Source organism: Athalia rosae, chromosome 7, assembly GCF_917208135.1.
Source record: "Athalia rosae chromosome 7, iyAthRosa1.1, whole genome shotgun sequence".
In the NCBI taxonomy this organism is placed as follows: domain Eukaryota; kingdom Metazoa; phylum Arthropoda; class Insecta; order Hymenoptera; family Athaliidae; genus Athalia; species Athalia rosae.
The window spans coordinates 3,750,964-3,778,940 of NC_064032.1; the positions used below are offsets into that span (position 1 = coordinate 3,750,964).

At 42.2% G+C, this 27,977-nt stretch overlaps 2 protein-coding genes across 2 annotated transcripts in view; one reads left to right on the forward strand and one right to left on the reverse strand.

Moving 5' to 3' along the window:
• LOC105683115 (unconventional myosin-IXAa) overlaps window positions 1–27,977 on the reverse strand; it is a 182,197-nt gene that overhangs the window by 150,483 nt on the left and 3,737 nt on the right. The window lies entirely within an intron of this gene.
• On the forward strand, window positions 3,903–6,038 carry LOC105684307 (organic cation transporter protein-like). Its single transcript, XM_048658333.1, has 4 exons — window positions 3,903–4,034; window positions 4,102–4,544; window positions 4,625–5,348; window positions 5,727–6,038. Exons 2-4 carry the CDS (start codon window positions 4,186–4,188, stop codon window positions 6,036–6,038), a joined length of 1,395 nt encoding a protein of 464 aa, XP_048514290.1. The 5' UTR covers window positions 3,903–4,034; window positions 4,102–4,185.

Sequence of the window (27,977 nt, forward strand, 5' to 3'; positions counted from 1 at the left end):
GATGCGCAGGGGTGCATACGGAAGGTCACAGAGCTTCGAAAATTCAGATAAGGAAATACTGCGATAGAGTTTCGTAAAGTCAAAGTTGTGAGCTGCAAATTCGTTCTTGAAAAACTTCGATACGATAACTGTGTCGGTCAGGGTATTCGATCAAAGATTTATGGACAATAACTGCTTCAGAGTCGCATAACTCATGCAAAAAAAATCGTACGAAAAATTTAAGGGACGTGTTTTCAAGGGAACACTTCAACCTTCGAAATGACATCAAAAAAATTGAAATCTACCGACTGAGACACTCGGTGCACCTTCTCAAAGTCAAAAGTTCACTTGACGTTTTCGACATGAATTGAATCAGGAGAGTACAACTAGTGAACGCAAAAACGCAATTCAAATCGACTTGTAGCATCTGAAAGGTGAAGCTTCACGCTTCAAAATACTATTTTTTACAACTCTCTACCTCAATTTTTCGAGCGGTTATGATTTTCCGAAATCGGACGTTTTTCGGAGCAAAAACAGGGTGGCCCGCTAATTGTTGTGCTTAGTGTAGTAGCGAGGAGTAGCGGTGCGCCGCGGCTTGTAAAATGAGAATGAAGGAACAGGCGGCGTTAGAATAATAAGAAATAAGAAGAAGATGGGGACAAAGCGGGAGAAAGAGGGAACGAGGGAAGAAGACGCGAGAGAAAAATGAGCGAGATGAAAAAGGGAGAAGGGATGCTACGTAGTTCGGAGAATTTTAACAAGAACGAACCCTCGCTACTTCGTTCCCCTTTCCCCCCCCCCCCTTACCTCCCTTCCCCCTTCCCCGTTACCTCCCCCTCCCCCCCTCGTCTTGCCTCGAGGCTACGAGGAGGCATCCATCCTCTCTGTAACAACTAACAAGAAAGAAGCCAACTTCCAAGCTGGAAAATAATGAAGTCTTCAAACCGCGCGTATAACGCTCTGGCCTACTTAACCTGTCGTTACAGGTGGTACAAACCGACGTTACCGATGCGAGCAACTTCTATCGATGCGCGTTTGAATGGATCGGAAAAATTCGTCCGACTGAAAGAGTCGAAGGAGGGAAAAAAAAGCACGGAAGTAGATTTTCGATCGAATTTCGTTTTGTCGACAAAAAAAAAAACAAAAAAAAAAAGAAAATGGGAAATTTGGATTTGGATTTGGCAAAAAGCTCATTTCGGAACGGTTAATTTGGCGGAGAAACGACGGCGGTAGTAGAGCTCCGAACGTTTAATATAGTGGCAGGTCTGAATATAATTCTTGGAAGCAAATCAACCCCCTAATCGTCGGACCAATCAGCGAGCGGTTAGCTAATGTTGCGAGGGTCTCCCTCGGGGGTTGTACGAGCTCCGTAACCGTAACCGGGGACCCTCGGAAGGGGGTGGCAAATTGGCAGGGATATTACCGCGACGCGATTTTATCGAGCGACCAAACCATTCCCAAATACCCCCTAATCTCGTCGCATCCCGTCGAATCATCCCAACGAACAGTTATCGAAAAATCACCCCCTTTCATCGCTCGATAAACAAATTAGTCAAAAGTAGAAAAATACGTCGAGGAAGATCGAATCGAGTTACTTCGAATTAATGACTACCAAAAAAAAAGAAAAAAAAAAAAACTTCCAACTTTCTGATTCGCGAGAGAAAGACTGAATTTCGAAATTTCGAGCATTCTAGATTTTCGAAAGAGATCTCTGCAGAGCCGACGTGTCGGAGGTTTGGAGGCCGTTTGCATGAAACTGGGAAGTCGAAGGGGTCGAAGTTGCGAGGGAACGAAGGGGTGGTGGTCGAGGGTGGGGAGTCGGGGGGGGGGGGGCGATGTTTTGATAAGTTATTGATTGCCCTACAGGGTGGGGTTTCCACGGTGGAGTTGCCATGGTAACGGTACTTGCGCGGTGAAAGCGAGGCGTTTACGGTAATACGTTCCAGAATAGTTGGACGTGATTTGCGCAGATCCGTAAAAAAAACCCCCCTCTGAGCCGCGCATCGCGAAACTCCGCCACCCCGCAAAACTCGCCGTACATCGAGCGCGAGGGTGTCTCTCATTTTGTAAGAAATGAACCCCCCCGCCGGATCCGCGATATAAAACTCCCCTAATTAATTTTAACATCTTGATTACACCCGGCCGCGCCGATGAGAGGATTGAAAAAAAATTCTCAGACGCCGACGAAAACTCGGGGAAAGTCGGTATCTCTCGAAAATGGCTGCTTCGATCGCTTTTTATTCTTCATTCCTCAAGAATCCGCAGATTAGGATCGGTTAATTACTCATCAATGTCCGTTGCACGCGTGTATCGGGATTACGGAGGGAGGGAGGGAAGAAAAAAAAATTTACCCTTAGGTATACGTGTTGCGACGAGGCCGGAAAACTGCAGCGGAGGGTATCTTTCGTGTCGAAGTCGAATTAGTGGAGTTGGAGAATGGGTCCTAAAATCCTGATTATTTTTTATTTTTATTTTTTTTCCTTTCTTTCTCTATTTTCCCTCGTCGAACTAGGAACAACGTGGTGTATCATCGATCGGAGGATTATCGCTTACCGTACAGTTAAAGACCGTCGGAAAGGAAGTTCGGTCGAACAAACAAGTTACAACGTCACTGCTTTACGACGACGACGACGACGACGACGATCCGAATATAACTAGGAGACGATGGATGATGAGAATAAATTCCGCTTGTAAAATGAATTAACATTTAACGAAAATTGCAAAGTTTTCGGGCCGGGGAGGGGGAAGGGAGGTGTGTGCGGTATACATACGTATATTATATATATGTGTATAATCAGTTAATGAAAACAAGAAATTTAATTGAATATAAATATTTATCTTTCGCCGAGGTGTTTAATCGTGCGAAATGTTCGCATGCGGGGGTTCGTGTATAACTTCACATTTATTTTGCTCGGTTAATTTCTGTCGAACAAAAAAAAAAAAAAAAAATGAAAAAAAAAATCCAAGCATAACCGAGAGAACGAAAAAGGTAATATTAAAATGAAATAAACCGGCCAGGGGGAGTAAAGTCTGAGCTGCGGGACGTGACGAGATGCGAGGGCGTCGTACGATTTCCATAATAATATGTAAATCGAGCCGGATTACCTTTATATTGCAAATTGGAAATTCAAAACGAGCGGGGCGCGCGCGCACAAGGTTTACGAAAATTTCCTTCTTCGCCAGCCCTCCGTTCCCTCCATCGTTGTTTCGCGATCCCCATGGCGGAGGCGTAACCGGAGCGAGGGGTAGAAAGGTAGGGGTGGTTGGGTTGGTTCGTCCCGGTCCAAATGGTGTATCACCCCCTCGATAATCTCCGAGGGGCTCGTTACGAGCATTAGCTAAACTGCCGCCGCGATTGGTCGCCAAATACCGAGGGGGTGGGTAAATTTCAACACCCTGAAGTGATGCGGCGACGAAATTTTGTTTTTCTTTCGTTCGATCGTCGAAAAGGAAGTTGGGAATGAACACAGCGAATATGGTAAAATGGACGTGGAATCGGCAAACGTGAATAACGATTCGACGGATTCCGAGGAGGCGGAATTCCTCGAGGACATCGTTACCGTCGACGACGTTCTTCATTATCTCGGTGACGATATTAATTCCGCGCGATTATAATTACGCTACCCTTAATTTTATCGAATCGTAATCCCCTCGGGACGCGCAGGTGATTTCGGCCTTTACCAACGTATGGTATCCCTGACGCTGTTTCCCTTCGCTTTTTTCAACGTCTTCGTCTACTTCGGCCAGATGTTCATGACCCTGGTGCCCGAGGAACATTGGTGCAAATTGCCGGACGTCAACGGCACCGATAGGGAGGAACTGAGGGACAGGGGAATCCCCAGGATCCAGGAGGTGCCCCGCGAAGGTCACGAGCTCCCGTTCTCCAGGTGTTGGATGTACGACGTGCCGATTTCCACGCTTCTGTCAGTCGATAAGTCGGACCCGAAATGGCCGAAGAAACGCTGTCAGAGTTGGGAGTTCAAATTCACCGGTTACGACGTGCCGTACGCTACGGTCGCCTCGGATTTGGGATGGGTATAATTATACGCTAGAGGGTAATTATCGCCTACTCGAAAACAATTTACGATCTAATAAATCCGTCGTGACGTCGCCCTCGCACAGGTATGCGACGACGAATACCTGGTGAATTTGTCGCAGAGTATATTTTTCGTCGGATCGATATTCGGCGGGATTCTGTTCGGTTGGATGGCGGACAAATACGGCAGAATACCAGTTCTCGTGGCGACCAATATGTTCGGCTTTATCGCCGGAATGGCGACGATTTTCACGAGAGCTTTCTGGTACTTCGGACTGTGCCGATTTCTCGTCGGTTTCGCCTCCGACAACAATTTTACCATGATGTACATCCTCCTCCTCGAGTACGTCGGTCCTAAATATCGTACCTTGGTAGCGAACGTTTCGATCGCGGTCTGCTTTCCACTGGCCTGTTGTTCGCTGCCTTGGCTCGCGTTTTACCTGGCCGATTGGAAGACGTTCGCCGTCGCCACGTCGGCCCCGCTGGCCTTCGCAATCGTTACGCCCCTCGTGGTACCGGAAAGCGTGAGGTATTCGATTTCCAAAAATTTTTTTCGAGGTGAAAAAATTTTGTTTTCAAAAAAATAACGCAGTTTACATTTTTATTCAGGTGGCTGGTGTGTCAGGGAAGAATCGACGAAGCCGTTGAAATAATGCGTAGAATCGAGCGCGTCAACAAGGCGGACGTTCCCGAATGGACGTATTCGGATTTCAAGGAAGACGCCAAGAAATTGAAGGATATGATGGTGGAGGAGGACGAGTGCGGGGTGTCCGATCTTTTCAGAACGCCGCGTCTCAGGCGTTTCACGATACTGCTGATGGCGATTTGGGGCATAATAGCCATGGTGTTCGACGGTCACATAAGAAATCTCGGGGCACTCGGTCTGAACGTGTTCGTCACGTTCACCGTGTCGTCGCTGACGACCTTTCCGGCCGACATTTTGGTTGCGTTGTACCTGGACTACTACGGTAGAAGGTGGTCCTCCTTCGCCTCCCTGTTTCTTTCCGGTCTCGCCTGTTTCCTGGCCAGTTTAACGAGCGGCGTTTACTTCGCGAGTCTCGGACTCATCGGCAGATTCCTCATAAACGTGTCGTACAGCATCGGGCTTCAATACGCCGCCGAATTACTGCCCACCGAAATCCGGGCGAAGGGCGTGTCCCTGATTCACATATTCGGGTACGCTACCGCCATCGTATCCCCCTTCATAGCGTACACGAGAGTCCTGGATCGAAGATCGCCCATAATAATACTCGGAATACTTTCGACGATCGGAGGAATACTCTGCCTATTTTTACCGGAAACTTTGAACAGGGAATTGTCACAATCTTTGCAGGTGGGTTCCCCGACGACTTTGTGTATTTTTGTTTCTTTTTATTTCTATTTTTTTTTTTTTTTCAAATAATTTTGAAAGCCGAGAAAGCGACTGTGTACTACTTTTCTTATGTGGGTACACCGAGCGTAATCGGCCGCGTAAAATCAATATTAGGCGAGTTTTATCGCGTAATTTTATACTCGGGTTATCGATTACACTCAACTTCTTTCGGGGTAACTGGACCACCGTAACGACATTCGATAGTCGGATGATATCGAGTTCGGTTTTTCTAGTTAATTCACTCGACCTTGACTTTGCGGAGTAACGATGATTCGAAACTTTTTCGTCCGAGCGTAGGAATAAATATACGAATACATGAATAATAATAATCGATTTCAGGAGGGCGAGGATTTCGGCAAGGATCAACGTTTCTTCGACATGCCTTGCATCGGCTCCAAGGAGTACGATGACAAACCGAACAAGCACTATCTTCACGCTCACAGGACTACGACGCGCGGTGAAGTTTTACGAAGCAGTATAATATCCGGTGCGGTCGGCAGCAGATACCGTTTGCAATCCATTTGGTCTCAGCAAACCGTCGACGCCGACGACCGAATCAGTCGTGCATCGGGGACGAGCGATCGAAAAATTTTTCACAGCAGCGAAACCTCGTCTCTGGCGTCGAACGGGACGAACGACCCCCGAGATTGATCGGCTCGGGTGCCGGTGGAAATATGTGTACAAAATACAGTGTTAAAAAATATAATATTTCTTCGACTGAATATTTCGATAGCGATTCCTCATTCTTAGAGAGAAATCGATCCGAAGAAGCCGAAAAAAAAAGAAAAAAACGAGAGGAAGACCAATGTTCCCAAAACGGGCCACCCGTTAATACGACGTATAAAACAAATGGCTTTTACTTTTCCAAACGGCACTCCGCATAGTCCCCCACATGGTTTCGTTTAGCGCGGCACTTATCCTTTCCCGGTCAAGCTGGATTCGAATTTCATTTCTTCTGAGAAAATGCATAAACGGGGCACACCCCATGCTTTCAGAAAAATTTCGTTCTGTTCTATGTATTTCGTTTTATTTTTTATTTTTTTTTTTTACGTACGAGATGTGCTGCAGGAAAACGTTGCACGAAGAATAAAAAAAAAAAAAAAAATTGGGGGTTGCCAGGGGGGGGGGGGGGTGTGGCGTTCGTAGGGTTCGCGGGGGCGTGGCACCCCTGGGTAATAAATAGAAAAAAAAAAAAAAAAGGGAAAAACAAAACTCGAGGGTGGCTCAAAAGATCCCCGATCGTCTCGAGAATTTTAACGGTCTTGAAAAAAAATTAGCGGACGAACTGTTCCTTATTTATTTTTTTTTTTGTAAGTTTTGTTTCAGCTTTTTCTCTCGTGTTTCTAACGACGGATTATCCAACGATTAGCGACACCGTTTGGACCACCCCGTAGTTCGAAGAGAGAGAAAGGAAGTGATCTTTTGGATCTTTGATTATTATTGCTGGTGCTACTTTCGTTCACGTTTTTGCGTAGAGCGATCGAGATATGGGTGAAAATTTAGAGGCTCGTTATCTAAGAATTTTATCTCTACGTTATACGTTTTCAGGTCAGGTGTATTATTATGAAGAATCGTTATTAGAAACCTGTGGGTGCCTATGTCGGGAGCAATCGGCAAACTTTAAATTACTCGTCATAATTATCAAAGCAATAATAATAGAACCAATTACAATTTAATAAACGATTAACTGCGATCTCTAGAACTCCATCATATGCTCTTATTACATATTGCCACCATCGTTATGCGTTACCCATACACACACACTGTATGTACACGTCCTACAGATTCGGTATATTAATCAGGATCAGCTAATTTACATAATGAGATTCGAAGAGAAAAAAAACGCGCCGAACAACTTCGCGAGATTTTTCAATTTTTAATTCCATAAAACGTATTATTACCAACGACATCAACGTCAAGATTGTAACCTACGTGGAAACGATCGTCTGGCACGTTCTAAAAATTGAAAAAAAAAAAAAAAAGAAATGACACTTAATTTGATTGACGATCATTGAGACGATTCTTTGGCGCGACTGAATCGCCTTTCGGTGAATCAAGGATACGGATTGTAAAAGAACACTAAAAGAAAAAAAAAAGGTTTCAGTTCAACCGAGAACTTGCTCGAATATGCCCACAGTTTATATTATCCGCCTACGCAAGAGTAGGAGCATTCCGTCTATAACGGGTTTTAATAGTTTCGGTTTTTTTACATCGACTACCAAATGTATAATGAACCGGGTAGCCCCGTATACGCGCGTAAAAAGATACGCCAGTTTTATTTTACAGTTTAATAATTATTAATAGGGACCCACCCACTTCCGCAGCGACCGTTGAATCACATGCACCGCGTAGGGTCTGCTTCGCGCGTCCATTGCACTGAAATAAAAAAAAATAAAATAAAATAAATAACAAAAAAAAAAAAAAAACCCATTCAAATGTACAAAAATGTGTGTAACATTGTACGCGTAATGCGCGGTTGAGAGAGAAGCGCGAGGGTTGAGTGACGAGTCGATGACGCCGAAAGATTTTCAAATTTTTACGGTTTTCCAGACGATTTGGATTCCCCGCCTTCGTTCGCCTTTTTTTCCACATTGACACAGAGAAATTGTTACGTACGCCCAACACCGAGAGACAGTTGTTGTGTAAGAACGTAACCCCCGTCTCGCGCGACGACGTCGAACGGATTCCATTTTCACAAATAATCTACAAACTCCCCGCACGAAAAGTCGTAAAAAATAACAAAAAAAAAAAAAAAAAAAAAAAAGAGAAGAAAAATAAGAAATAAAAATAAAGAAAAAAACCAACGAGAACGAAGCAATCTAGATTTTACGATTTTTCCGGAAACCGATCGTTCGCAAACTGCGTTAGTTTTTTTTATGTACGACACACGTGTACATACGACACCTATGTATACTTTCTTCAGACACATTCGTGCACGTGTATGTAAATAGTTTTGCGCGTCTCGCTGCATTTTTTGTTTTTTTTTTTTGATATTTGATTTTTTTCTTTTACGGCGCGGGAGGAAAAGGGGATGAAAAAATCTGGGACGTCTCTCCACGTTTCGAAGTGTTCTCACTTCGTTTCGTCGTTCTCTTCGCTCCGTTGAGTTATCGCAGTTCTGGCGCGACGCGCACTTTTCCGGGGCATTTTTCCGCTCCGTTTAAAATGGGCGTTAACCGGGCACAACCGGACTCCGGTCATTACGTAGCCATTAGTCCCGTCGATTGACAAGTTTCGACTTACCGGCGGTCGCTTTGGGTCTGTTTTACACTTGGGACCTTCGAAAAAACCAAAAATGAAACGCGTTTCCGAAGGACTTGAAAAACTCTCCGAAATCATCCCCAATATTCCCCTACCGAAAACCGTCGTTTTTATCGGGACGATTACAACCTGCGATCAAATGATATTCGCTTCTCAAAATTTGTTCAGAAAAAAAAAAGAAGATCATAAAATAACGATCGATCGATCGAACCTTGGAAGTTGGATCGTGACGTCGGGTATAATACCGGAGGACACGAGGCTCGATAATAGCGAAACTGCGGGGGTTTGGATGGCAGAATAAGGAGGGCGAACGGAGGGGGTATGGGGGGTGGGGGTGGAGGGGGGTGGTAGAAGCTTTGGTTCATGTTGCCGGCATCCGTTCGGAACCGGAGAACCCATTTCGCGAGGCGTCCCTTTTTGCTCGAAATCAATTTGTAGTGCACAGTCGATTAATTTCAGACGTGTAGAGAGACTGTTATACGTACGTACGTACGTGTACCGTTCGCATACACGCGGGTAACGCGCTAAGCCCGTCACAACCTGAACCCGTCGCGAGTCCCGCAGGAGCAACGGATATAATGGGCAACGGTAGCAGCCCAGGTGGGTTTGCTCCGAACACAACCGGGCACGCCGGTCATTGTAAAATTTTCTACACGCGGACACACGCATACGCACGCACGCACGCACGCACTTAGGTCGCCATACCCGACGTGGACGAAACGCAGCGTGGTATACGTAACGTGTAATAGAGGCGAAATATTTATCGGTCGCGCAGCAGCGCGAGGCGCGTATAATCGTATAATATACTGATCGGATCGTCAAGGGCCAACGATTTTCGATACCAAACCTCTAGTTCGTGTGGTCCAATTACACCGTCCCCCCCGCCGACCCACGCGCTCGTACATCAGAATTAGAAACGAAACGAAACCGTGCCGTACCGCGGCTCAAAAACTGCCATCTGTAGATGTTGAAACTTTTTCGAAACCATTTTCTCAAAATTTTTTTTCGCACCTGTCCGCGGAATCTACGGGGGCGCGGGATGTACGCGGTTCGAAGCTCGAGGAAGAGAAAAGAGAAAGAAGAAGAAGAAGAAAAAAAAACAGAAAAAAGATCTCGAACGAGGAGAAGAGCGATGCGCGGTTTTGCACCGGTCTCTCCGTGTGTATATATACCCACGTAACGACCGTGCAATTTTCACCTGCTCGCGCGAGAATAAAAGCCAGTAAAATGGAGGGTTACCGGCTCTAAGTTGAGGCGTCACAACTACTGTTTACTCATCGAGTTTTATAGATCCGTGAGGTCGGGGCGGTAGAGAGGAAGTTACCACCCGACGTTAGACTTTCAAGACTTACGGGCGAATATAATCGAGGATTGTCTGCGCGTCCGGTATTTTCTCCCTGAGAAAAGTGCGGGAGCTCGTCGGTGGCGCGGTTTCAACGTTTACGCGATTACCGCGCGTTACAGCGTTTCCCGTTCCGCGCGCTCTCTCTCTCTCTCTCGAAAAGCTCGCGTTGCGAAAAGGATGAGACGCGGACGAGAATCGTTCGCGCTCCCCGTGTTGGTTTTACCGGCTAGACGATGCTCTCCGTACGCTAGCGCCTTTGAGAAAAAAGGGAGCGAAACGGGGAGGTGAAGAAGAAAAAAAAAAAAAAAAAACAATTTCATTTAAGTATACCCCCGCGTAGGCGAAACGGACGCGGCGAAACTACGCGCACTTCAGGGAGTCGATTTCATACCGCGACGAGCTGTGTACCGAACACGTCAACGATTTACCGAACAATTTTTGATATTGCGCGCGGTTATTACCGGCGGTAAAACAAGAGAGACTACAGGCGCGAAAGGCAACGCGGCGCGCAAATCCATTATCGGCATATAGCCGAGGAATTCTACAAAGTAACCGTCGGAGGGTGCGCCGATTTTCTTTCTATTTTTCGTAATTTTTCACGATCTTTTTTTCATCGTACTACAGTCGTACTTCATGTCATGAAAAATTTCGTACCCGACCTACACCGCGTCTGCGGGTACAACGCGTCGCGATCGGGTGTTGAAAAACTAACGATTAAAAAAATTTACGAGACAATATATTTAATAATAAATATTATATTAACGCGTCTCGCGATTATTATACACACGATCGCGTTATGTATATTATATTTGAACGAAGTTAATAAATGTTTTGTAAATAATATTGAATTAAATAAATTTATGATCAAAAGTATTATTGTATACACATGTAAGAGTGTATGCACACATCCGTGTTGTTAAATTAACTTTACACGTGAGCACGTGGTACACAGGTACGCGGGTGTGCGATAAAGCTGTACAGATTTTATCGTGTGTCGTATCGTTTCGACTGTAATAATTAAGTCTTGAATTAGAACGTTCTCGCGATTTATGCTACGTATTACATACGTACAACGTTTCACATATGTAAAGTGCATCTCGCATATGTACGAATATATATATGTATAACGTTACGGCAATTTCTTATATACACAAAATGTGCGACGAAACCCATTACGTCAAATGTTCATCACCGCTGTATAAGAAAACGTATACATATATATACACTCCGATTGTTTTAATACATATGTATAAACCGACGCCTCGCCTATTTTATTCCGACACCCGGTAGAATATCACGTCAATCAAAATCGAAAGGACTCCGCGTTACGCGAAACGCGAACGTCGTTTGATTCCGATCGAGAGAAAAGAAAAAAAAAAGAGGATGAAAAGTTTCAGTCGAAATTAACGGTCCATCTCGTCGTGCACAGTTGGTTACCGCGATACGTAAGCGTACATATCGTACGCGAAGTGAAAATTAAGGAGCAGTTTTTTCTCTCCGTCTTTTTTTTTTCTCCGTTCTCTCCTCTCCGGTCGGGGGAATCGGTAATGTATCGAGATTCGATACGATCGGGTTCCAATATTTGATACACATGTTACGTGGGTATATATATACCTGTATAGGTATATATTCGTATACTAGACGTGTAATACTTAAACGTCTTCGCGCGAAGTGGTTAATAATCTGAGATAATTGAGCTCCAGCTGGTACCAACCGCCGTCTCATCTTTCCCGTACATACGAAATGAGAGAAGAATCGAGACGAATGATTCGAAATTCTTGGTCGATCGAAAATTTTTTAAATAAATTTCAATCGCCCAATTTACTTCATCCCTCGTGTCGCGGCCGCGTTGCTCTATTTCCTGTCGTTTACAGTCGAGAAACCCGGTGGCAAAAACTAATGGTATCGCGGCGATGGAATAACAAGGGGTTCGTTCGCGTCGCCCGTCTCTAACTCAACGAGATACGCGTACAATGCGCGCACCGTGTATTTTAGGTGCCTACATTTATATTATACGTACGTGTCGGTGTACGCACAATGTAACCGATAGAGACTCCTCCTCGTTCCTGCACGTAAACCTGAACCCAAACTTTGCAAAGCTAAACCCAAACCGTCCCCCCTCCTCTCCTCCTCCCCCCTATGAAAATACATCCGTGCGTATGATACGCCTTACGCGTATGGGTTACGGTACGCGTGTTATTCCCACAGGGTGAAAACCGTGGCTAAGTAAGTGTCTCGCTACTCCATTATATGTTACAGTTTGCAAGGGAGAGAGAGAGCCCTTATTATATTATAAATTATACCAATTTCGCAAGGGTTTCGTCGTATAGGTAACTGTAATATCTACGGCGGTAAAGGGTGTGGAGAAAAATTCCGTTGGGGTCGAAGATTCGAATGAGCGATCCCGCAAAAATTTCGGATTCAACGACGCTTCGTGATTATTTATTATTATTTTTTTTTTTCTACTTTCTTCACTTCCGAACGGTCGAATTATTTTTAGTTTTCCTCAATTTTGCGGGTTACACCCGGCTCTCGGCGCTCGCAAGTTTCTCGACTAGGACACACGTCGGGCCGTATAAAATGGCTGGACGATTGATCGAACTTTGACCGCGTAACTGCGTTATGCTCACTTTATACGGGGTGCGTATTATTCACATGTGCGTCGGACGACCGATCGTTCCCCTACGGGAGGAATACAGGGTACATATGTAGCAATCTATATAAAGCACGTATAGTTAACTCAAATTGGATTAAGGGAGGCTGAACCACCACCGGCAGGTCGTTGCGCGGCAATATCCACATGGCGAAAGGGACGAGGGGACGTTGCGCGAAAACGCACACAATCGGGCGCGCGCGCTTTGAGGATAGGTAGAAGGTGTTCGTGTGCACGTACGTGCTCGGGGGTATCCACGCGCCGTGTTTTCCTCCCCGTATATATATATATATAGATATATATATATAAATGATGGGGCGCAACCGTGTTCCGGTGTAGATCATCGGAGATACAACACGCGGATAGTCCATATTTGTTTAATAGGTAAGGGTTATTGTGTCTCGTATAATAATGGAGACGCGGCTACCTCGGATATAATCGAAACGGGGATGATCGTCGGGTCCTTGGAAATTAAAATTAAAATTAAATGACACGTGACGAGGACAACACCCCACCCCACCCCTCTTCCTGATCGACGTACTTTAGGCGCAGCTGGACCCGAGCAACGAAACCACGGCGAGGAGAGGAGAAAAAAGAAATTAATAAATCCTTTAATCATTTGATAGAGAGAAAGAAAAAAAAAGGAAAAGGTTTAGAAAAAAGATAAAAGTCAAAATGGCGACTAGGCGATGCGGGATATAAAATTCTATGTATGTACTTTTTACGCAACTGGCGAGTTTGTGTGGATATGTGAAAATAGTATGTAAATTATACATACGTACGTATGTAACATATATGTATATTATCCGAGTATACGAGAGCGCGAGGGTTGGAGAGAAAAAAATATGGCTCTGTCACGTGGTACAAGAGTTTGAATCACGAAACAAACGATATGTAAATCCGCGTGTTACGGTGTCCTTTATTTCTGCAATAAAAAGGCCAATAAAAGATTTCTCCCCGTTTCCTCCCCTCCGAGTATATGTATGTATATATATTATGTGTATAAAATGAAGCTCCGTTGCGTAGAGGATCGAAAAATAAGAAGAAGCTACAGCCTCAACCGAGCTTTTCTCTCTCCACCAGTTTCTGATGTACCTTTTTTTTTTTTTTTTTCATTTTCTACCCTCATCCCCCAGTCAGATAAGAAGCAAAGATGGAGAATCTCCTCTTTCTGCGTTTCGTCCGACTCCGCCTCACATTTTTTTTGTTTTTTTTTTTTTTTCACCTCATGCACGCAACGCACAAAATTTTGCTCTTTCATTTCATATTTTTGCCGTACAGCTTTACGTACGATGTATACGTATTTATTTTCATCCCTTGCGCGCTCGTATGTATACGAGTACATGTTTTCCATACGCGTAAGTATACATAGGGGTAGAATATCCGCCTATACGCGCGAACCTACGTACGCACGGTTATTTTATTCCAGGTTTTTTTTTTTATTTCTTCTTTCTCTTTTTCCGAAAGAAAAATGACGGGGCATAAATCGCATGGGAGGGCGGGAATACGAAGAGCGTTTCCAAAAGGTACCTATATGTACGCGCGCACGGGTCCGTGCAGAGGTGTTGGAGTATCGTACGCGTACACGTACGAAATGGAAGCGGGGAATGGAAAGAGTAGGAGAAATTTTTTTTCAATCCCCTCGGCGCGCCAGCTTTCCAAAAATACGAGAGAAATCGTTTTACATATTGCGGGGAATTGACCAATTTCGTTATCTTCTAGTTTCTTTGGTTTGTTTGTTTTTTTTTTTTGTTTTTTCTTTTCCTCCGCCTCATCTCTGCCCGAAAATCACGATATACACCGTTTCCAGTCGGTCTGATGAATGCCCTCGGCGATTGCCACGATTTTTGTCAAATTTATTACCGGTGCGGAAGAACAAAAATTCGTGCGCCCGATACGCGTGTACACGGAATTGAAAATTGACGGGATAATTTATCTGTTTACTTTGAAAACAGTTTCGACTTGTATAACCACGGGAGTTAAATAAATACGTGACGTACGTTGTGTATGTGATGTTGTTGCAAAGGGGAGGCTGATCTCGAAGGTACGGGGGATCGAGAATCGCAGGACTTTGGGGCGGCGACAACCAGGTGCGAAATCGTCGCTAAGAACAACACAGGACTCGAAGAGAAAATCACAAAACGTAAAATCGAAATGATCGTCGCCAAGCAAAAAGAAATCCGTCTACGTTGCCGAGATGGTAAATCGAAATCCGAACGAGAGAGCGTAAACTCCACGCACGGCTATATCCATACAGCGAGCGGGGCGTCTCTAATCCTGAAGATAATCGTCTTAATTAGAGCGTCAAGATTCCAGAAATATCGTAAATCGAGGCAGATGTTAATTGGGACACATAGTTTCCGCTATCTGGTCGGCACATCTCGCTACACATATCCATGTACATTAATACATATAAATACGAAGGAACTCGGCGCGACTCTCTCGCGGTCGCGTTTGGGACCCTTTTCACTTTTTCTTCACTTATTTCGCCCCGTGATCCGGAGTATATCTTTTTCTTCCTCGACTTCCCTTTTTTTTTTTTCTATCCTCTATTTTTTCGTTCTCTTTTATCCGTTTTCGAGGATTTCTTTACCGCCGTCTCTTCCACCCAAAAGTCTTCCACTTTTTTCATCCTTTTTAACTCGATCCCTTTTTTCCCTCATCTCCTTTTTCTGTTTTTTTTTTTTTGTTTCTCGCTTCTCTCACGCCCATTTAAAAACATAAGCCAACAACTGGCACGCGTGGCGGCAAACGCTTTGCTCCACATAACCAAGTAATTTGAAACATCTGAACGTTTTTTTTTTTTTTCACTTTTCGCTTCAATTTTTCCAAAACAAGGATTTATCCATTTATTCATTCGTCTCGAGTAGATTCAACCTGATCAACCAACGATTAACGACTACCGTAGGGTAGTGACGGATTTGAATTTTACGTTTCTTTATATTTCATTTCGATATTTTTAAACGCGACGCGGTAAATGGAAGTGAACTTAACGTGCATGAGAAAAATATGTGATCTCATCTCTTCTGCAGCTGCACGGTGATGATGGCCGCAACTTTTCTTATACTTCCGTAACGCCCTGCATTTTACAACGGAGTTAAGTGCCCACCTAACTAGACCGTTGATGAATATAAACGCTTTCGCTATACATAACGAAGCGATGAGTTTAACTCGTCTACACGATGTGAATATCGTCGTAAGTGACTAACAGATGTTTGTTTGTATTAAAACTATCGTAAACCGGAAAACTTGCGTAAATATGTTCAACGATGTTAATACAGATTTGTTTGAGGCTTTTACGATAAAATGGGATCACTTTCGCCGATCACAAAACCTCTTGAAAGAAAAAAAAAAAAAAAAACTGAAATTCCATATTTTGAGATCTTCAGAAAATCAGGGGAAGCTAGCGGGCGACCCAGATTATTCCGGACCATCGAAATCGGGCGTCCGAATGATCGAAAAAATAAAAATTCAAAATCTACGTAAATTATAAAATTCCCAATTACGCACCGTGCGCGTTGAAATCTCCGGCACAGAAAATTCAAGTACATACCCTATTCACTAATTTCTAAGCTCAGCTATAATTACGCGTGTAAATTAACGCGTCCGTTTCCGATACGTGAAAATACATTTATCCCTAACTGGTTTACAGAAATTAACCAATTGTCTTAAACATCTCGCTGGAGCCGGGTACCCAAGGAGGATAGAAAACGCAGAGGAACGCGCGTTGCCGAGCGGTTTATAGGGCGAACCCAGCAGCAGGCAGCATCAGACGCGCGTTAAACAAATAGTTTCCGAGACCATTTTACGACTAGTAACGTATAAGAACCGACCAACGAAACGATCGAGAGAGAAAAGAAAAAATCGAAATCGAAATCGAAATCGAAATCTTTGCCGCCCGATCGCGAAACCAAAAAAATGAAAGAGGAGGGATGATTTTTTAAAAAGAAAAAAGAAAAATGGAAACACGATCAGAGAGCAACGACTCAATTTTCGAATTCGGCTATTCGAATCGTTTGCGAATGCGGATGAAATTTAGGGGAGGAACAGGAGGTAGGACGTCATTCGATCGGGTTCTAAGTCAGTTCAACTATTTCGCTATCATCTCATTCCGTGGTAGTTATATATATCTCGATTTTCGCTCAGCAGCAGCAGCAGCAGCAGCTCCGGAGTTCCTCTCCGTGGCAATCTTCTCGCATCCGTAACTCCTAAAAGCTGGTTGTGTTAAAACGTTTCTCCCCGGTCTACGGGCGAAAGATCCTCCGTACAGAGTCGAATACATGTGGTGGTAAACCGACCAACACTATCCAATGGAACGTCGCACGTACCCCCCCATGTACGTACATAGAAATAAATATCTATGTGTATAAACGGTTCTTTCGCATGTGACCTAGCTTTACCCGTTGTATATAAATACGGTATATATAAGGTGTTAGTGCAAGGTTTAACAAGGGTCTGACAGGCTCGTTGCCGTTGTTATTTATAGTTTATGTCCGCGCATCTCTCTCCTCCCATCTCCGCGCTGCAGCCACCAGCCGCCTCACCAATATCCTCACGTAGAAACCCGGCGCGCGAGAAAACCTCCACACAATTACAACGAACGCGTAGGTATTGATAAATAAATAACAACGTAAAAGAAAGAAAAAAAAAAAAAAAAAGGAAAAATATATATCGCGCGCGCACAACTACACTTTTCCGCGCATACCCACGTGTACACCACCCTGCAATAATGTATGCGTCCGTGTGTGTGTGTGTGTGTATGTGTGTGTGTATTTTTTTTTTTTATGTTTTTTTTTCACGAACTTTGAAGAGAGACGGAGCTAAGAGATCGGGGCAGGGGGAGGGGGAGGGATATAGGCGTAAAAAGGGGGGGACGAGGGGGGCAGAGAAGTGTACTCACTGTGAGGCTCGTCTCCGCAAGCACGTGTTAAAAACATAACCACTTACTTGAATGGGGTTAGACACCGAGGCATATTCATCTCGAAAGCTCCTCCCATTTCTACGTGAACGCGTATATATGTATTTATATTTATATACATATATATATATGAGTAGGAGATGTACGGTGTACAACAACCCCGAGATAAATGCACCGATCATCGTCGTCTACCGCACCCCCGAGGTATGCGCGTTTTATCTATCATCGCCAATTTATCGCCTCTAAGATGCGAAAAAATTGAGACATCTCGATGGGATTAATTCATAGCTCAATTCGGTCGATGAGTTTTCGCATTCCCCGGGTGAAAAACGCCCCGGTCTATTTTCAAAAGCACTTCATTTTTGGACCGAAAATCGAAGAAATCCTCAAATTAGATTTTTCTCAATTTCGGGGTCGAAGATAAAATTTTTTCTTCAAGGCTTGGATAGGGGGTGATAGGCTATTCTCATGTATTCTGAGCCTAGGCATCTAAATTTGCTAGCTGAATCGATCAATCTATAAAATTGATAGAGTTACGAGAGATTTAGCTTCAAAAACCGAAAAAATGAAAACATACTGTTTAAAAAAAAAAAACGAATCGAGTTCAAAATGTCAATTCTACATTCGTCTACCCGATGCCAATGTATATATATACAGGCGATAAATTAATCTCTCTGCCTAAAAAAAGGAAAAAAACTCAAGAGCATTGGGAATACAGCTCACAGTGTATCGGATACGTGATTAAAAAATTAAAATTTTCATCCACCATAAATAGTCCCGAGAAACTGCAGTAACTCTTTTCATTCACGAGGAAAAAATCCATAGAACCTCACAGACAATTATTGCAGACGTGCGAGGAAAAGTAGCAACTCTACGAGCGTGTATGTAGGTAACGGAGTGACCGCGTGCAGTCGACAGTCTAGACAAGATCCATTAAAAAAAATAAAATTGAAAAATAGAGAAAGAAAAAAAAAAAGTAAAAAGGCGATCCGAGAAACAATACAACCCGTGCCTCACATTGATACACCCGCGGACTTCACGAGTGGAATAGACGAGAGACACGAACATATAACGTATGTAGGCGTGCGATTACGAATGCACAGGAAGCGAAAGAAGAGAACGGAAAAGTGGAGGTGAAGAAAAGACGGGAGAGAGAGAGAAAAAAAAAATATATATATATATACGACTTCGGTTAACCGTGAATGAAAGAGGTGCATTCTGATGTGCACTTCCGATTATCGACTTGTGTATTATTCGTGTGTCCGCGGTGGGTGCGCGCGCGCGAGTAGAAAATAGAGAAAGAAAGAAATAGAATGGAAAAAAAAGGGGTGTCGAGTCGATTCGTAGTCATGTCGTAATTCGGAAGCCACTTAGAATTAACCCACGGCGAAGTTAACAATGAGACAACGGTTGTACACGTAAACGCATAATTCAACGAGAGCTCGTCGTCCAACACGAATCGAATCGTAGGTGTATAGAAATTTCAAAGGTATATATAATTGTGCTAACAAGTATTATAACGTTGAAATTTACCGAATAATGATATACGACACGACGTAGAAGCACCTGGTCGTACATTTGTTATACGGTACCTCATGTACGACGAAGGTGTTTTTTTCTTTTCCTCGGGAAGGATTTGGTTTTTTTTTTTTTTTTTCGAAACGATTAATATTTGAGACGTGTACGATTCCCGTCGTGTTACAGAAGTGTCTCTCACTCGTGGAAGAATAATTATTGATTTTTATTTTACCGCAATAAAATTTCCAACTACATATTGTATGGAGATTTTAAACAAAAGGAATGATTTATCGGTTTTCCAACGCATCGATTACACGTTCATTCGAATCGTCATTCATTCGTCGCATCTCGTGATTTGAAAACTGGATTTTTTTTTACTCAAAAATTTACCGCACCGAACATTCGATCGAACGAAGAAATTATTCGCTAATGCGCGCAGATATTAGAAGCGAATGGGGTACAAAAAAAACGTTCGTCATTTTTTCTCTTCTTTGATTTTTTTTTTTTTTTTTTTCACGTACCCGCGTGTACACAAATTTTCAAAGCGATTTCGTTAATTGCGTTTGTAACAACGAGTTGATGAAACTAATTAAAATTTCAAACTACCTGCCACCGGGGAGAGGCTATATTAATTGTCTACACAAACCACATATAACCGTACAAGTGAATTATTGTTCCTATTACATTTTTTACGTGTAAAACAACGCGCTGTATTTTACGTACATATATGTATGTATTTTCTCTGTATGCGTATACACGTTCCGCGGGTTACGTAGTACGTGGTACGTACATACACACGCCACTCGCTTATGTATATATAAATTTTCCCAATTCGTTGTAGCGCAACGTATGTTATCCCTTGGGAGCGCTTAGTCACGGCGCAGACAAGTCCCTAAGGATTTTATGGTAAATCTGTCCTCACCCTGTTAACTTCGTTTTGGGGTTAACCGCGGCAACGTCCTATCTATACAGCGAACGCTCCACATCCTTGCTCTCCTCCGCCTTACCGCTTTTCGTTTTTGCTTTTTGCTCTTTACTTTTACTGGCATTGCGGGCGCGCGCGCGCTCGCCGCGTTTCGTTTCATTCGACGTGTAAATTTTTGACCCGTTATTTTTTATTCGGTTTCACATCATTGAATTTCGTAAGCGTGTCGGGGATTTTTTTTTTTTCATCGATCTACGAAGTTTTCTCATCGAGATATATCTCAATTTTTCTACTCCAGAAAGCGAAAAATAGCATGGGAAACCCAAGAAATCAAAATGTTGATTTTGGACCCAAAAATCGATGAATCTGCACGGGTTCAAATCCCTTTGGGGATTTTCGGGCCAATTTTTTTTTTTCTCGCAAATTGATCGTAAGACACCGTTCTCATGTATTTTGACCTCAGGAATCCGATTCCGAAAGGAAAATTGATCTATCTCTGAAATTGACCGAGTGATCGCCAATTTCCAGCCTCTCGGGATCAAGAATAAAAAATCCATTTTATCGTCTATTTTAATGTAGTTCGTACCCAATAATTTTAATCTGAGACAATGAGAATTGATCGTATGGCACTTCTCTCATGTATTTTGACCTCAGGAACACGAATCCGTTGTCCAAATTGAGCTACGATTTTTTCCCTCCGAGATATCCTCAAATTTGAGCCAAAAAATGCGAAAAAATTGGGATAACTCGGTAAATTTTAGAGATAGATCAATTTGGCTCTCAGATTCGAATTTCTGAGATCGAAATACATGAGAATAGCATGGGAAACCCAAGAAAATAAAATGTTGATTTTGGACCCAAAAATCGATAAATTTGCGCGGGTTCAAATCCCCTTGGGGATTTTTGGGCGAATTTTTTTTTTTCTCGCAAATTGATCGTAAGACACTGTTCTCATGTATTTTGACCTCAGGAATCCGAATCCGAAAGGAAAATTCATCTATCTCTGAAATTGACCGAGTGATCGCCAATTTCCAGCTTCTCGGGATCAAGAATAAAAAATCCATTTTATCGTCTATTTTAATGTAGTTCGTACCCAATAATTTGAATCTGAGACACTGAGAATTGATCGTATGGCACTTTTCTCATGTATTTTGACCTCAGGAACACGAATCCGTTGTCCAAATTGAGCTACGATTTTTTCCCTCCGAGATATCCTCAAATTTGAGCCAAAAAAAGCGAAAAAATTGGGATAACTCGGTAAATTTTAGAGATAGATCAATTTGGCTATCAGATTCGAATTTCTGAGATCGAAATACATGAGAATAGCATGGGAAACCCAAGAAAATAAAATGTTGATTTTGGACCCAAAAATCGATAAATTTGCGCGGGTTCAAATCCCCTTGGGGATTTTTGGGCGAATTTTTTTTTTTCTCGCAAATTGATCGTAAGACACTGTTCTCATGTATTTTGACCTTAGGAATCCGATTCCGAAAGAGAAATCGACCTATCTCTGAAATTGACCGAGTGATCGCCAATTTCCAGCTTCTCGGGATCAAGAATAAAAAATCCATTTTATCGTCTATTTTAATGTAGTTCGTACCCAATAATTTGAATCTGAGACACTGAGAATTGATCGTATGGCACTTTTCTCATGTATTTTGACCTCAGGAACACGAATCCGTTGTCCAAATTGAGCTACGATTTTTTCCCTCCGAGATATCCTCAAATTTGAGCCAAAAAAAGCGAAAAAATTGGGATAACTCGGTAAATTTTAGAGATAGATCAATTTGGCTATCAGATTCGAATTTCTGAGATCGAAATACATGAGAATAGCATGGGAAACCCACGAAAATGAAATGTTGATTTTGGACCCAAAAATTGATAAATTTGCGCGGGTTCAAATCCCCTTGGGGATTTTTGGGCGAATTTTTTTTTTTCTCGCAAATTGATCGTAAGACACTGTTCTCATGTATTTTGACCTCAGGAATCCGAATCCGAAAGGGAAATTCATCTATCTCTGAAATTGACCGAGTGATCGCCAATTTCCAGCTTCTCGGGATCAAGAATAAAAAATCCATTTTATCGTCTATTTTAATGTAGTTCGTACCCAATAATTTGAATCTGAGACACTGAGAATTGATAGTATGACACTTTTCTCATGTATTTTGACCTCAGGAACACGAATCCGTTGTCCGAATTGAGCTACGATTTTTTCCCTCCGAGATATCCTCAAATTTGAGCCAAAAAATGCGAAAAAATTGGGATAACTCGGTAAATTTTAGAGATAGATCAATTTGGCTCTCAGATTCGAATTTCTGAGATCGAAATACATGAGAATAGCATGGGAAACCCAAGAAAATAAAATGTTGATTTTGGACCCAAAAATTGATAAATTTGCGCGGGTTCAAATCCCCTTGGGGATTTTTGGGCGAATTTTTTTTTTTCTCGCAAATTGATCGTAAGACACTGTTCTTATGTATTTTGACCTCAGGAATCCGATTCCGAAAGGAAAATTGATCTATCTCTGAAATTGACCGAGTGATCGCCAATTTCCAGCCTCTCGGGATCAAGAATAAAAAATCCATTTTATCGTCTATTTTAATGTAGTTCGTACCCAATAATTTGAATCTGAGACACTGAGAATTGATCGTATGGCACTTTTCCCATGTATTTTGACCTCAGGAACACGAATCCGTTGTCCAAATTGAGCTACGATTTTTTCCCTCCGAGATATCCTCAAATTTGAGCCAAAAAATGCGAAAAAATTGGGATAACTCGGTAAACTTTGGAGATAGATCAATTTGGCTCTCAGATTCGAATTTCTGAGATCGAAATACATGAGAATAGCATGGGAAACCCAAGAAAATGAAATGTTGATTTTGGACCCAAAAATCGATAAATTTGCGCGGGTTCAAATCCCCTTGGGGATTTTTGGGCGAATTTTTTTTTTTCTCGCAAATTGATCGTAAGACACCGTTCTCATGTATTTTAACCTCAGGAATCCGATTCCGAAAGGAAAATTGATCTATCTCTGAAATTGACCGAGTGATCGCCAATTTCCAGCTTTTCGGGATCAAGAATAAAAAATCCATTTTATCGTCTATTTTAATGTAGTTCGTACCCAATAATTTGAATCTGAGACACTGAGAATTGATCGTATGGCACTTTTCCCATGTATTTTGACCTCAGGAACACGAATCCGTTGTCCAAATTGAGCTACGATTTTTTCCCTCCGAGATATCCTCAAATTTGAGCCAAAAAATGCGAAAAAATTGGGATAACTCGGTAAATTTTAGAGATAGATCAATTTGGCTCTCAGATTCGAATTTCTGAGATCGAAATACATGAGAATAGCATGGGAAACCCAAGAAAATGAAATGTTGATTTTGGACCCAAAAATCGATAAATTTGCGCGGGTTCAAATCCCCTTGGGGATTTTTGGGCGAATTTTTTTTTTTCTCGCAAATTGATCGTAAGACACCGTTCTCATGTATTTTGACCTCAGGAATCCGATTCCGAAAGGAAAATTGATCTATCTCTGAAATTGACCGAGTGATCGCCAATTTCCAGCTTCTCGGGATCAAGAATAAAAAATCCATTTTATCGTCTATTTTAATGTAGTTCGTACCCAATAATTTGAATCTGAGACACTGAGAATTGATCGTATGGCACTTTTCCCATGTATTTTGACCTCAGGAACACGAATCCGTTGTCCAAATTGAGCTACGATTTTTTCCCTCCGAGATATCCTCAAATTTGAGCCAAAAAATGCGAAAAAATTGGGATAACTCGGTAAATTTTAGAGATAGATCAATTTGGCTCTCAGATTCGAATTTCTGAGATCGAAATACATGAGAATAGCATGGGAAACCCAAGAAAATGAAATGTTGATTTTGGACCCAAAAATCGATAAATTTGCGCGGGTTCAAATCCCCTTGGGGATTTTTGGGCGAATTTTTTTTTTTCTCGCAAATTGATCGTAAGACACCGTTCTCATGTATTTTGACCTCAGGAATCCGATTCCGAAAGGAAAATTGATCTATCTCTGAAATTGACCGAGTGATCGCCAATTTCCAGCTTTTCGGGATCAAGAATAAAAAATCCATTTTATCGTCTATTTTAATGTAGTTCGTACCCAATAATTTGAATCTGAGACACTGAGAATTGATCGTATGGCACTTTTCCCATGTATTTTGACCTCAGGAACACGAATCCGTTGTCCAAATTGAGCTACGATTTTTTCCCTCCGAGATATCCTCAAATTTGAGCCAAAAAATGCGAAAAAATTGGGATAACTCGGTAAATTTTAGAGATAGATCAATTTGGCTCTCAGATTCGAATTTCTGAGATCGAAATACATGAGAATAGCATGGGAAACCCAAGAAAATGAAATGTTGATTTTGGACCCAAAAATCGATAAATTTGCGCGGGTTCAAATCCCCTTGGGGATTTTTGGGCGAATTTTTTTTTTTCTCGCAAATTGATCGTAAGACACCGTTCTCATGTATTTTGACCTCAGGAATCCGATTCCGAAAGGAAAATTGATCTATCTCTGAAATTGACCGAGTGATCGCCAATTTCCAGCTTTTCGGGATCAAGAATAAAAAATCCATTTTATCGTCTATTTTAATGTAGTTCGTACCCAGGAATTTGAATCTGAGAGAATGAGAATTGATCGTATGGCACTGTTACCATGTATTTTGACCTCAGGAACACGAATCCCTTGGTCAAATTGAGCTACGAATTTTTCCCATCGAGATATCTCTATTTCTCTACTTCAAAAACTGAAAAATTGCCAACAACTCGATTTATATCACAAACAGATTAATTCAGTTTCCAAATTTCGGCCCTAATTTTGAGAAAAATCAATGAGGAAAAAGTAACAGTGAAATTCAATCCACAGTTTTCTCAAGCTTCGCCGTTATTATGTAGCGATGAATGAAATCTGCGCGGTATAATTGAATCCCAATTGAGAGGACATAATCGGAACGAGCTCACCCCCCATAGATCGATTTCGTTGTACTCTATATAAAATAGATAATATTGGAGAGAAAATAGCCAGTAGTTGGCGGTCCGCAATCGTTGAATGCATCGAATAGCTCGAGGTTAAATTCTATAGAAAATCGTACAGTTTGCCGCATATGGGTGACCCCATTCATCACCCAGGTTTACAATGGGACTAACTGAAGCCAATGAGGCTTGACCCGATTCCCTTACAAATATATATACGTTCAATTTTGCGAACGTGTTTAATCACCATCGCTATCGCACACGTCTCAATACCGTCGTAATCAACCCCCCTGCGGGTAATTAAATCTACAAGCAGAGAAGAAATCCGAGTTATGTCGCGTAGCGTAAAAAAGGACACGGAGAGAGAGAGAAGGAAGGGAAGAAAAACACGAAAAATAAAGAGGGGGCCGTTAAATTCGAGTTGTCATTGGGCCGGTAGCCTAATTATTGTGTAGCCCGTCAAAAACTCCGAAACCGAAAAACTTAAAAACCTTGTTCCTCTGACGGCGCGCCGCATGAGACGTTCCTTTCTCGACCTGCGTTCAATTCGAATACAGTCAGAAGCTCCGGCATCCCTGCAGGGGATAAGGATGACGATAATGATGATGGTGATGGCCATCAACCCGGTAAGGGGTACAACAACATTCTACCGCGCGTTTTTGGCTCCCGGTTCGTATTAAAAATTTTCTTAAATACGACGTCGCGACGCGTCGCTTACGAGCTAAACCTACCTACCGTTACTCCGACTCATTCGGGAAAAAATACTTTGAAATCTAACAGACGCCAAATAAAATCGTTTTTGAACTAACTTCCTGAACTACAGTCTTTTGCTTTCGGTCATGAAGATTTGACTAACTGTTCAAATTTCAGTAGGTAATAACGCGTGGAAAAAGGATAGGGGAAAGGTGGGGAGAGACATTTTGTAAATTGTTGAATTCAATGACCCACTCAACGTCGAAAAGTAGGTACTATGAACGTGGTAATATTTAAACGTGCGTTACACGCTGGTGTATAATAGGAGCCGAAGAACTCTGTAGTCGACCCTTGGAAATAATTTCACACAAAGTGGGTCCCCCGTTGACTTGGGACCGCTCGAATTTCGCATAGGAGGAACTGCGCGAGGGAAGCTATAGTTCAAAGTTTTACAAAGCGATTCGGAGTCACCGGTATTCGAGCATTGAGGTGATCGTTTGTCAAGTGCTGTTGCTGCCGCAGTCGGATTTTCCATTCGGCAATTTTGTACCATGTGCATTTCACTGCCCCTCAGAAAAGTTGAAACCCTCAGGAAAAACAGAGTGCACGTCACACGCCCTCCGTTTTCAATAGATGAAACGCCCGACGATTTTAATGGCGGCAAATAATTTCATCTGATTAGATTAGAAAATAGAAAATAGAAAAAGAAGGAACGAGTTCCTAATTCGGATGCTGAACCTGAGAGTTTCGAGGATTATAAAAAAACAAAAATTGGGATATAATTAAAAATCCTTTCTTCAACACATCTAATAAAAAAAGAGAACGGTAATTCAAAAAGAAAAAAAAAAGCAACAGTTTGGACAATACTTCATGTCTCAAAATAACGAGCAAAAGGATCGAGACGATGAACGTAGGTAGGTGTGTATAAAAATTAATCGCAAGGGTCTCCGTAATTTTTCTTTTCTTCTTCTTTTTTTTTTTTCTTCTCATGGACCGTTCGAGGCGTCCAGCATCTCTTCTCAAATTTCAGGTGTATATTATACCAAAATCCTGTTCGCTAGCTTCGGAGCTCACGCATCTCTCTGAATACCCATACGTATATATTATATATACATATCCTTGATTCTCCGAGTTCGTCCTGACGAAAATCGAGACGAACTATCAGAATTTCTCGGAAGAATTTGAAATTTGAAATTTCTAGAAGCTCGAAAAAGTAACGGTAAACGCGGCAAAAAAGGACAGATTTACGGTCGGCTACCGAAGATACGCTAATCAGAGATCAAGAGGAAACAAAGGACACGTACAATCTTTCAGATCTAGCACCACCAGAACACCACTCTTCTCAACCTGCTCCGGGGATGACGACGATCGCGAGGACGATGACGATGGTGATAAAAAAAAACAATGATCATAATAATAATAATGATAATGACCATGATAACGATAATCGCCGCTAAGGATCTTTCGACCATGCGGCACCTGCAGAGATATCCAAAAGATTTTCACCCATTTCACGAATGAAGAATACCTGCCTGGGTATATAACTGTAAGTGTTAAGTTATTGCTCCGGTAAAAGAGACAAGAAAAAAGCGTGAAAAACCGTAAGAGAGAAAGGAATTGAGAAAAAAAGTCCCAAAGTCCTCATTGGACTGAGATTTTCTTCTAATAAAGACATAATTTTCGCAGATAGCATCGAAGGAGGAAAGGAAGGATCTGCTTCCTTTCTTTTCCTTCTCGAATCTTATGGGTTTTCTTTCCGAAAATCGAACATCGTTCGAATGCTAATACGCTCGTCCTAATTATTCCTTTTTTTCTTTTTCAAAATCCTTGCGGATTCGATGATAAATTTATCAACGGTCGGTCGAACCGAAGTCTACATTAGTTTCTTCTTTCGTAAGTGGTATCAAAAAAAAAAAAAAGAAGCGATGGTGTAAATATTTATATATCATACTTGTAATTATTCGTTCACGATCAATCATGATTAGGTCATATTAATCGTACCGTGAGTACTTAACAAGGGTATTACGCGACTATATTTCCTCAGGAATAAGGAAACGAGAATAGAACACGTTGATAAGATCACCCCCATTGATGCGGCGTAGCGATAAGCGCATTTTTTTTTTATCTCACTTTTTCTCTCCCTCTCTCTCTCACTCTCCGTATTTTACACCATGTAGCAACGGTGTCACATGTGACGCCGTTAACGTTACTCACATTTATTATACCAGGTCTACCAGCAGCTTGCACCGTGGCAACGAAGAGTAATA